Genomic DNA, 11,706 nt, shown 5'->3' with positions numbered 1-11,706 from the left:
CAGGCAGGATCTGGGGTGCTGGATCTGGGTGTTGAGACCCTTGGTAGGGCCTGGGGTGCTGGGTCTGGGTCCAAGTCTGAGTCTGCAGGCGGGGTTTGGGGTGCTGGGTCCCCAAGCAGGATCTGAGGTAGTGCGCGCACGGGCAGGGTCCACCGGAGGAGGAGCATGGGTCTGAAGTGAGGTGAAAGTCCAGGGAATGGTGCCTTGGGGAAAACAGGGGGGCAGACCCTTGGGGACAGGATGGAGAGGAGTCCAGGGGAGGTCTGATCCAGACAAGGATTTGGGGGTGACAAGCTGGAGGGGAGGTGGGGATATGCAGGATCTGGAGGCAGTGCAGGTTGCTTTCTTTGGGGTGTGTGGTGAGGTGGTGCTGGGGGAGCTGGGCAGGAGTGATGCGGGGACACGCAGAGGGTGTGAGGGAAGATGATAGTGGGAACTGCAGCCAGACAGGGCAGCAGCTCCTGGGGGGAGGGCTACATCCAGCCCCTCCCTTCCCCTGTGGATCGGGGAGCTCTGGGGGCTGCGGGGATGAGGACTGCTGGTGGTATTTGGGGAGGCTGAGTGTTACCTGGGGGCAGCTGGTGTTTGATCTGGCTGGGACGAGACACTAAACCGATGCAGGTGGTGCAGTGCAATCCCTGCCTTCCCCCACCCCCTCGGGAGGCAGGGGAGCACGGGATGTGGCTTGTCCGAGACCTGGCTCTTTGGGATTCATCTCCTTGGGATGCATTGCTCTGAGAGCTGTGGATGCCCCTGAGCAGAGGAACCGGCTTGTGCTGGGGGCTTGTCTGCGTTTGGGTCAAGCTGCACCTCCCTGCTGATCCAGCGGTAGAAGGAACCTGCTGTGCAGCCAGGCAGCACTGGGATTCGGGGGTCTCTGCCCTCCCCATCAGTACCCAGGTGAGCCAGTGGCTTGTGCCTGGCCTTTAAAACCAAGAGCGTGATGTATGTGTGGGGAACCATGAAAGGGCTCTTCAGGTGCCAAGAAAAACAGTCTCCAAAGACAAAGAGACTGCCCAAAATGGATGAGAAGTGCAGATTCCCCCAGAGGCAGGGAAATTATTAATAACAGTGATGGCATTTTTGTGCTAGCTGGCCTACCACTGCGGGCTCCCGCTGCTTTGCCTCCCTCTGTGGTCGGCACAGGCTGGGACCCCCCCAACTGAACCCCAAACCCATGTGGGACAGCTGTGGCGATGCTGTGTGCGTGTCCCGCAGGACACGTCTCTGCTCCATCAGGGTTTGGCCAGGCTCACTCTGCCTGGAGGGACAAGGGCAGGGAGCTGCCCCCCCAGCACGCTGAGATCCCTATCTTGACTTTGTTTTTGTGTTGCAACCGGAGGGGAAAGAAAAACCAAAACCCTAACAACCCTTTCGGTTCCTGCAGATGAGGGCTTTGTGTCGTAGCCTTGTTTCTCCCCCCTGCCTTTTCCAACATCCATTTGAACCTTTCACCACTTTCCCTGCCAGGAATGCGGTGGGTTTGCTGGAGTTGGGAGTTTTATTCAGCAAATCTGGCAGATTGTGTGCTGGGATAAAGCATCCAGGTGCGCTTGGCAGGGCTGGTGAGGGGGGGTCTGTGGGCACCCGGTGCATTGGGCACCGGTGGGTGCGATGGAGACGTGGTGCCAGCCTCGCCTGGCTTTTTGTGGGGAATTTCCCTCTCTGCGCTTGCCCGCCAGCTCCGCTTGGCATCTTGATGGGACTTGTTGGGAAGCGGCTCATGTGATGGCTGGTTTGGTAGGGGGAAACTGGTCCCAGGGGATCCAGTGGCTCTCAGAGACTGAGGGAATCATGCCCCCGCAGTTTCTGTTGTTTCCCTGTGAAAGGCAGTGGTTGGCTGCTGGGCTGGTGACTGTTCCTGGTCAAAGGTGAAAGCTCCCTGCCTTGCTGCTGCTTCAGGAGGAAACGCTGTCGTGTCCCTCCTTGCCCAGCTCCTGGTGCTTTAGAAGCATGAGGGCTTTGCTGTACCAAGGTCGTCACCAAACTCATGCCTCCTTCCTCCTGGGGCCCAAGTTCGACATTCAGAGACAAAGGAAGATGAGGATTCCAGGCACCATGTTACTGACCAGGGGCCGGGAGGCAGCTTGGCAGAACTCTGGGTTCTGCTTTTCTTGTTGCTTAAAAGCTCCCCCGAGGAACAACCCCACCTCCCGTTACCTGATGGAGGGCTCTCGTTTGCCTGTTGCAAAGGCCCAGCCCATGCAAATAAGGCGGGGAGCTGATTTTGGGGCAGCAAAGCTGGTGGTATGCAAACGACTGTGGGAAAGGGCAGGTGCTGCTCCTGGCGCTGTGCAGGTTTGAACGCGCAGTAGAACATCGAATTGGGTTTGACCCCAACTTTGAAGCTTTGTTAGAGGGAAAGCGAAGGAAACAAGAGGTTGTTAAAGCTGGAAGCCATAAAAGCTGCTCCCGTCATCTGGTTTTGCTGGACTTTTGAAAACAGTTTATCTTTGGAATAAATAAAAGGGAGAGGGACAGGCTTGCGGCAGGAAGCCCCACGTTTGCACCAGGCAAGCTGGGTTGTGCTGCAGCTCTTGCCCTCGCTTCCAAGAGGACCCCAGGTCATGCCTGATTTCTGAGCCTCAGTTTCCCCTCGGGGAAGTCCCGCGCCATGCTGACGGTGGGAACTCCAGGCATTGCCAGGAAATGTCTTTGAAACTCAAACCTAGCTTTGGAAAAAGAACTGGAAGACAAACCGGCTCTAAACAAACACCAGAGTTAATTCCTTGTCTTGCATTGTGTGAGCCTAGTGAAATGAAACACGGTGCAACCACGAGGACGAGCAAATGGCTTCAAATGCGTCAAAAAGTCCTGAAATCTGCTGGCTCTTAAGTATCCCTTTACATGTAGGGTTGGGACTTTTACTCTCATTTTCCTTCTAATTGTTCCTGGGAATTTAATTCTACAAGTATTTTCCTGCTTCTGCTGCGAAGACAATGTGCTTCAGCCACAAAGCCTTTGAAGGCTGAATTGCAGAGCCCATCCAGTGCTGAGCTATTTGGATGTGAATACCCCCTTTGCTGGGAAAATTTGTTGTGATGTGGAGGGCTGTCTGTCCAGCTCTCTCTCTGTCCATCCAGCCCACCAAGGGGCTGCCAGCAGGTGGTAACGCTTGGCATGCTACAAGTGAGGCAGGAAAGGATGGGTAATGTTGGGGTTTGAAGGTGGTGTTGCTAGCATTGAGCGTGCTTCTTCCATGTGATGGAGGAGGTGGGAGCCCTGGGGTCTGCACCCCACATCCTGGGGCTTGATGGCTGCACTCTGCCTCCCTGGTGGCCTGGGGCTGGTGGTAGGTGAAGTAAGAGTCAGGTCACAGAATCTCAGGATCATCCAGTTCCACTTGCCGGTTCCTGTGTGGCTCCTGGCTGGGATCTCTGGTGCTCTCAGGCTGCAGGGTCAGCCCGGAGCTGCTCCGGTGGGGTTTCTGCAGGGGTAGACATGCAGCATGGGAGGGAAAAACCTCAGGGACCCTGTTCGCACTGACAGCTTGCAAGAGCCAAATGGCCTCTGGCACACAGGGAATTGCTTCTGGAAGGGGAGGTTTGCTGCGTTGCCCGGTGGTGCCGGATCTGGCTGGGATGTCCCTTAGTGCTCTTGGTCCCACCATGGGACACCCTCAGCCTGCCCTCCTTGCACCTTGCCCTCCTGAGCCAGCTCTGTGCAAGGCTTTTGGGACGATGGAGCCAGGCGAGGAACTGTTTCAGCTATCAGCTGGCATTGGTGGGGTTTCCATACAGACAGGGAGTGGAGGAGCACTCTGTGCTGCCATCCTTGGCACCGTGCTCTTGCTGTCTGCTTGTGGCATGCCGGGAGCTGCTGGAGCAGAGCCATCCCTGTGCCTGGCAGGTGGCTGTAGGGAGGTGATGGCTGCCCATGGCACAGGCCAGAGCAGCTTTCCTTATTTTCTCAGTTGGATTTTTGGGTGGGTTTGGATGGGAATGGCAGGAGAGCTCTCAAAGGCATTTGGCAGTGAGCTCCTTTGCTGTCTGACAGCCCCTTTGAACCTCCTGCTCCACATCAGACCTGACCAGATGGAGAAGAGGAACGAGTTCTTGTAAGATCAGTGAAAACAGGAAGCTGGGGAGAGGCTAAAACACCCCGATCCCTGTAGCTATGCAGGGGGACAGCCTGGTTGGTCCCTGCCCCTAGCTGGGCGGGCAGCATTCCCCAGAGGGATGCTGCAGGGGGATAGAGATAAAGGCATGGTACTGGGGGCCAGCAGGGTGAATCTGTTGGAAATTGGGCTGTTGTCAGTTTTACTGCTGACGGATAAGCTTGTCTTTTGGGGATGTTTAGATGTCTGGCTCCAGCTGCACTAGTGCCCCTTAAATTGGCCCACATCCCCAACTGGCTCCTATTGCTTTTCCATCCATCACTTTGCTCCATCATACATCTTCTCCCTGCTGTGACCTTGGTGTGATCAGAGCTGGGTGCTCTCTTGTGCTGGATGTGCTGGGCTCTGCTGGTGGTGGATGGAGGCCATGTCGTGCCGGGGAGATTAAGAGACAGTTCCCATGGCCTGCCTGGCTCCACGGTGGCTGTGCTGTGCGCAGGGGCTATGCAGCAGGAACAGGGTGGGATGCTCCTTGGGAGGATCCGATGTTGCTGCTCTCCCTCTCCTCCTTTGTGCCTGAATCCCAAATTTGGATAAAAGAGGGATATATCTGCATCCTGAATCGCTGAAGCTCTTGTGCGTGTCTGCTGAAGCGCCCCAGGGTCAAGCATGGTTTTGTTTAAAGAGAGCAACTAAAATAAACTCAGCGAGGGGCTCCCGGGAGGTCACTGTGCTCCTTCCCTCCCCGGCTCCCAAACCCAGTGTGGGTCCCCTCTGCCCGGAGGGCTTTCAGCAAGTGAGCATTTTTTTCTTGCTGTTGTTGACGAAAGTGCCGGCTGGTTGGGAAATATCCGTGCGGCAGCGCCAGCCCAGTCCCACGGGTCAGATCCTGCCCCTGCAGACCTCTGCTGGGAAGGGCAGCTTGTCCTGGGATGGCCTTTGGGGATGCTGCTAGCGGATAAGGGAGGGGGCACCCACTGCCTTGCAGGGCAACCTGGGCCTGAGGCCGCGAGCAAGCCCCTGGGATAGACAGATTCATGGATGGATGGATGGATGGACATCATGGGCTCCAGGGGGACCTGGTGTTTTATCATTTGCTGGTTGGGCTCTGCGGCAAAAGCAAAGTGCTGGAAGTTCATCAAGGACTGAATTAAAGTTGCCTGGCAACCTCCATCCTGGCTCCTCTTCCCACATCTCGCAGGATTTCCCACTCAAGGTCTGTTGGCTCCAGGGAAGGGGAGCCTGAAGCACACTGTGCTTGCAGCCATGCAGGGGCCAGGCTTGCCTCTTGCTGGATATCTCGTTTCCTGTAATTCCTCGGTTCATTCCCACGCCTGGGAGCTGGGAGCTCTCCCCACCTCATTCCCCAGGGCAGGCGCCTTTCCCCCTCTCCCTGCACCAGGAACGGGTTGGACTGTCTCATCTGAACACTGAGGGCAACTCACACAGGTCCTTGGAGGTGTAAAATGGTGCTGGGCCAGTGGGAATGCGGCGGGGGAGCTGAGGAGGCTTGGGGGGGGTCACCTGCCAGGCTTGGTCCTGGTGAGTAAATCTGAATTGGCTGCACAGGGTTTGGAGTGCCTGACCTGGGCTGCTGTGATAAAGCAAGGTGTAAACTGTGTCTCCTGGTGCAGTCCTGCCAGGAGTTCTGTTAAGGCTGTTTTTCAATCCCATAATGTGGAGGAGACCTGCTGGAAGCCAGAAGTGCTTGCTGGTAGAAGTGCATGATGCCAAAGAGGGCAGTCCATGAGAAGGGGAGAAGGGTCCAGCAGCCGTGGCAGGAGCCTGCTTCGGCTTTACTAGAGCTTGGTGGAGCAACCACAAGCTGTCCGTGGAGTAGCAGGATGGGGACGCTACTCCTGTCCTGCTCTGCAAATCTCTGTTCTGCCATGCAGGGTGGATGCTGGGGCTGAGCCAGAGAAGGGCTGCTTCCACCCAGCATTTCCATTTTTTCTCCTGGGTTCCTTTAAATTATAAAGCCAGCATCATTTTTGGCTGTGCTACCAAGGAAACAGCTATGGGAGGCCCGTAAGATCCTGGCTGAGGTCCCTCCATGTTTGCCAGCCCCACTGACAGCTCAGCTTCCCTGCACTGCAGCATGCAGCCGACTCTTGCTCCCAGGTTTCACTGCCTGGTTGCTTTGAGGACCATGGGGCAGCGGGAAGGGGCCACCATGCCCAGCAGAAGCTCCCGGCGCAGCGGCTGGTGGGGGGTGCGTGGTGTCTTTGGCCAGATCCAGGTTGGCAAGACCTGCCGCCAGGAAGTTCACTCATCAAAAGCATTTTGCGCCTCCACAGACGCTGGTCGTGGGGATTTTAAGGAGGTGCCGCCTGGGCCGGCTCGTTTGGGTGTGCTGTGCTTTGCTGTGCTGTGCTGTGCTGTGCCGGCTGGCTGCTGGTGGGAGGCTGAGGCCGGCACAGTCATGCTCACACACATGCTTCCGTTGTGACCCAGTAAACCCAGTCAGACCTGACCGGGGCTCGCTCTCTCCCCTGCACGCTCACGCACGCCTGCGTGCCTCTGCTGCCCCACTGCTTTCCTCGTGTTCCATGGAGACCAGCAAACCCGTTCCACCAGCGGGAGACAGCGCCGGGAGACGTGGCTGCGTCCTGCAGGAGCGCTGATTGCCGGCAGTGGGAGAGGGGCTTTGGCCCCCATGGATGTTGCACGCTGAGTTCAAAGTGGCTGGGTGCTTGTGGGGGTCGTCAGCGCCGCAGCTGGATCCTGACTCTACCACCCTTCTCCTTCAGTGCTGCCGGCCAGGGCAGTCCTATGTCGGCCCGTCCAGTGCTGGGAAGTAGGTGAGGAGCTGAGGGGCTCGGGAGCTCACTCCTGGGGGTGGGATGGGCCTTTCTGGGCAATTTTTCTCTTTCTGTTGGAGCTGCTGCTGCATTTCAGCCTCTTTTCTCCACTCTTTTGTGTTCCTCCCACAGAAAAGCTCTCTGTGGTGTTTCTTCTCGTGACTTTTTCTTGCTTCCCTTGGAAGTGCTAGGCTTGAGCAATCCAGCTGCCCCCAGCCCTACCAGTGGGAACCACGGACCAAGACCTCCTCTGCCTCCCTCCCTGGCCCTCGCCTTCACCCAGAGCTTTGAACTTGCGCCCTACCAAGGGGGAATGATGGGTCTGGGAGTATTTGGTGCGGCAGCAGCCTGGCGTGACGATCTGAGAGGGGTCAAAGATGGTTTCAGTTCCTTCTTGCTCTTTCTTCCCCATCCTAGGTATAAAAAATACAAAAAATAGAGAAGGTTGGGTCAGCCCTTCCCTTCGAGTAAAAGATTAACTGGCTCTTACAGCTAACTGATTAAATGTCCTGTAGGACAAAGTTACATCTGATCTCAAGCAAAGGGACCTTTGGGAATGAGTGTAGCAGCTTCTCCCCTGGGAAAAAGAGAGGATCCCAGCCCTGTCAGCAGGAGCAGCTGCTCCCCCCAGCCCCTGCCTGCCTGGGAACCCCGCACAGCCCCGCACCTTAATTCCTTATTTTTATTCGCCCCCCATGCTGGCTAGGTGCTGACTCTGATTAAACATTAGCCAGGGCTGGCTGGCATCGTGGCACTTGCCCTGTGATAAGCACCATCTCTGCCTCCCTGCCCAGCCATGCTCCCAGCTCCAATCCCTGTTGCGTCTGGAGCCAGGCAGCAAGCAAAGTTCGGTGCTTGTTCAGGGGAGATAAGGCGAGGATTCATGGCAGCGTGCAGGCAGCTCGCAGGGCTGTTGCTCGTTTATTACAGATCGTTGTTTGCCTTGTTGTAAGAAGGTTTCTCCTCCCCTCTGCTTTCCTAGCAAAGGTGTATGGCAGCTTTTGTGGCTTGTGCATGATTCCAGGCTCATGTCCCATGCAATGGCCTGGGGAAGGTCCCTGCAGCTGGGTGGCCCTGGTTCCACTGATGGTATGGAGAGCCAGCATGGGGCTGGCTCATGATTTTGGGTGCTTTGGTGGTCCAGATGTGACCACACCACTTGCTTTGCCCAAAAAAGCTTGGTGGGTTTGGCTTATGTTAGACATGGTGCCATCAAAGTAACTGCTTTCTCATTGACCTCCATCCCCACTCACCCACCTTGCATCACCTTGCCAGGCCCATCATTTGCTAGCAGACCCTTGGTCTGGACAGGGCTTGTCCTGGGAGCAGGAGTTACTTGGTGGGGAAGATGCTCTGGATCATCATCCTCTGTTTGCCAGGGAGCTCAGCCCCATGGGCAGCACCCTGTCTGCACCCAGGGTTGGGTGCTCTGTGCTGGGCTGGTGTCTCGGGGGCAACAAGGCAGGAAGGAGCAGCGGAGGACACATCTCCCTCTGCGCCATTCCCGGGATGCTCCGGGGCAGCAGCCAGTACAGGTGCAAGGTCTGCGTCTGAATACCCGCCAAGGAAACAGTGGTTTAATGCAGGATCCAGGACTGCATCTGGATCCCGCATTCAGCTCCTTGCTTCTCCTTTTGAGCCCCAAAGCCCTTTTCACTTCCATTTCACTGTGGTTTTACCTCCCCTCTGCCTGAGACACGGTGAGGTATTTGCTTCACAGAAACTGTCTGCAGCAAGCGTGTTTGGACACCTTCTGTACAGGGCCAGGTATTGCTTTATATAGATAAAAAATCCCCAACAACTATACAGGTGGTGGTTGCTTAATGGGGAGCTGTCCTGCTCTAGATAGCCAGTCATCTCCTTCCTCCTTAGTGCCTGTAAAATGAACCAGTGGCTTTGCTCAATGCAGCCAGGAGAGGTGGAGGGTTATTTGGGAGGGATTGGAGGCATGAAAGCGAGAGCTGAGGTAGATGCTGAGTTTCAAGGCAGCTTGGGATGAAAGAGGAATTGAAATCTTATGGATAAACACTGGAAAGAAAAAACTGTTCTCACCTGGAAAGACTTGATGATGATGCCAAGTGGTTCTTGCGTGGATTTTCCTTCACCCTGCGTCGCTGCATGCCTGAAGCATCCTTCCCCCTGCCTCTGGCCTCAGGAGTCTCATTTCAGGAGGGGCAAAACTGTGGGAACACGTATCTTTCATGGCAAGAGCCACGAACTGTGGCCATCCTATCCCTGTTCATCCTCCTGGTCACCATCAGCTGTGCTTCCAGGGAGGAGCAGAGCCTTTGGGATCCCCAGGACCCCCCTGCCACCCCTCCTGCCACAGCTGGGGGACATTGCTTGGGGTACCCCAGTGTGCCAGGAGACCTTCAGAGGGGCTCGGCCCTAAGCCCTCCTCTCTGCTTTTGGGTGTTAATGTGTCTGCTTTCTGGGTGTGAAAATGCAGTGGGGGATCAGCTCTCTCTGCTGAAGCATATCCTTCAGTCAGGGGGAGGATGGCTGAGAGCAAAGGAGGGAAGATCCTGGAGCAGACTTGGAGGAAAATGAGCCTCCAAGCCACCAGCACTCAGCAAGTGGCTGCCATGGAGCGGACACTGAGCCAGGGGCTCTGCTCAAACTCCCCTCCCTGCCCTGTGCTGGCTGCAGGCTCAATGCCTTGCACTACTGCTTTGGCAAACAAGGGCTTGCTTTTCCCTGAAGCTGTCCCTGGGCTGAGGCCGTGCCTGGTCAAGCATCCATGCGTGTGTGCAGCCAGCTCCTTCCTGAGCCCACTTGCTGGTGAGGTGCTGGAGGCAGGAACGTCTGACCCGCTGCTCTGTGTTTCAGGAGGGTTTGGCAGCTGTCCCCATCCCAGGGAGCTGGGGAGCGTGTCCCAAGGATCGGCTGTGCCGGCCCAGCAGCCGTGGGCTGGGCAGCTGCCCTCAGTGGGGCAGTGGGAAGATGAGCAGAGGCACGGCCCATCTCCTGATGGCTCTCTTCATGGCGGTGACGGTGGTGATCGGTTACCCATCACGGCGCTCTGCCACCGACCTGGATGCCACCCCCAGGACAACAGTCACCTTTGAGGGTAAGGGGGTGTGGGTCTGGGTGGTGGCAGTGAGGGTCTTGCAGCACTGGATTTGGTGCATCGTGACTGCGTCCAGACTTCCCAGGCCCCTGCAGAGGGGGTCTGAGCATAGCAGGTGGCTACAGGGTGTCCCCTGGGCTCCAGCAATCAGAGCCCGCATGGCTCTCTTGTGTTGGTGCCTGGAGTTGATGTGCCCTGAGGGATGGAGCAGGGGAGGTGCAAACGCATCTCCCCAATAGCCAGTGCAGGGAGGACATGGATGTACAGGGAGCCAGCCTGGGCCAGACCCTGGCCCTGCCCAGCTGCCCTTGAAGAGTGTCCTGAGCTGGGCATCACACCCAAATAGTCAGCGGGGAGCTTTCTTCCATGGTTTTCTCTAATTGCCACTAGGCTCTTGGCCTCCAGCTTCTGTGGTGTCAGCCAACCCCATGGTGTCATTGTGCCGTGGGCATCCACATGACTTCACTGACCTCTTTAGTGAAGCCCAGCTCAGCAGCTGGCAGTGGTTCCTTTGAAGCTGGGGTGCCCTTTCGTCGTTCAGGCAGTGCATCCTTTGGGGGGTCATTCTGTCTCCAGCTGCCTCCAGGGTCCCAAGCCCCATGGGACTTTCCCCTCCTGTGGCAGGAGGGTCTGAGCCTGGCTTGGGGTCCCTCTGGCCGGGGCATTTCTCAGCACCCCAGGTGGAATGGTTTCTCTGGCTCAGTGGGCAGGGAGCACCCAAGCTCGCTGCAGAAGCCCTCCCCTTCCACAGTAGTTTTGGTTCAGGATTTTTGCATCCTTTTGGGCTGCCTGGGTTCAGTTCAGAGCTGGGATCACTGCCGGTGTGTTTTCGCTTCCTCTGATTGCTCCCCAAACAGTGTGGCAGATCCATGCTGGACATGGACATTGCAGCTCCCACCCCTGAACTGCCATTTTAATTCGTGGGGAGAAATGTCCTCTTTGAGCCTGAGCCCAGCTAGTGCCTCCTACCAAACCTCCCCTCTTCCTTTCCTCCTGCTGTAACTGCTGGCACCCACCACCATCAGCCCAATAACCTCAGTTGGTGCTTTCCCACCTGTTCCCAGCTCCATCCTCTGTCTTTTCCTGGTGCCTTGCGCCATGCCTGCCCCGGGGTCCCCCTTAGTCCCCTGTTCCCTTTGCAGAGCTGTTGGGCGTCCGGCGCTTCAGAGCGCGCACCCTCAACTACAGCACCCTGCTGCTGGAGGACGACCGGGGCATCCTCTACGTGGGTGCCAGGGGAGCCATCTTCGCCCTCAACTCCAGTGACGTGGCCGACGTTTTTCCCCGCGTGGTCCCCGGCCCCTGCCCGCTGCTAGCTGGTTGTCCTCTCCTGTCCCACTGTGCCCATTCCCTGCCTGAATTGGGCCATCCTATCCCTGCTCATCCTCCCGCTCGCTGTCTCGGGTCTTGCCTGGAGGTGCTGTCCCCAGGGGACATCTGGTCCTTCTCCCCAGCCAGGCAGTGTGGGGACAGTGGTGGGAGATGCCCCCAAGCTCAGAGCTGCTTGCTTCAGGAACACCTCATCAGGACGAGGGACAGGGGGGAAGTGTTACACCTTTGCTCCCACTGGGAAGGATACCCCAAAATTCCTCCAGGCGCCTGTGGGTTGGGGTCTGGAACCACTCTCACCCTGGGCTGGGGATGTGGGTGTGGATACCATCTTGTACAGAGGATTTTAGCATCTCTGAAGGCTCTGGCAGAGGCTGGAGCCTGCAGTGATGGGGGACCATGTGGTGATGGGGGAAGTCGCTCTTCCCCCTGCAGATCCAGTGGGAAGC

At 57.1% G+C, this 11,706-nt stretch overlaps 1 protein-coding gene across 1 annotated transcript in view; it reads left to right on the top strand.

The window, feature by feature from the left end:
• Positions 1–9,801: 9,801 nt before the first annotated feature.
• Positions 9,802–11,706, top strand: part of SEMA4G (sema domain, immunoglobulin domain (Ig), transmembrane domain (TM) and short cytoplasmic domain, (semaphorin) 4G) — a gene marked incomplete at its 3' end in the record, with an annotated part of 6,160 nt that continues 4,255 nt past the window's right edge. Inside the window, exons 1-2 of the mRNA XM_010016501.1 lie at positions 9,802–9,928; positions 11,071–11,204. Coding sequence (XP_010014803.1) covers positions 9,802–9,928; positions 11,071–11,204 — 261 coding nt within the window. The remainder of the gene's footprint in view (positions 9,929–11,070; positions 11,205–11,706) is intronic.

This window comes from Nestor notabilis, unplaced genomic scaffold, assembly GCF_000696875.1.
Source record: "Nestor notabilis isolate BGI_N333 unplaced genomic scaffold, ASM69687v1 scaffold20320, whole genome shotgun sequence".
Classification (NCBI taxonomy): domain Eukaryota; kingdom Metazoa; phylum Chordata; class Aves; order Psittaciformes; family Psittacidae; genus Nestor; species Nestor notabilis.
This window is presented reverse-complemented; position numbering and strand designations above follow the sequence as displayed.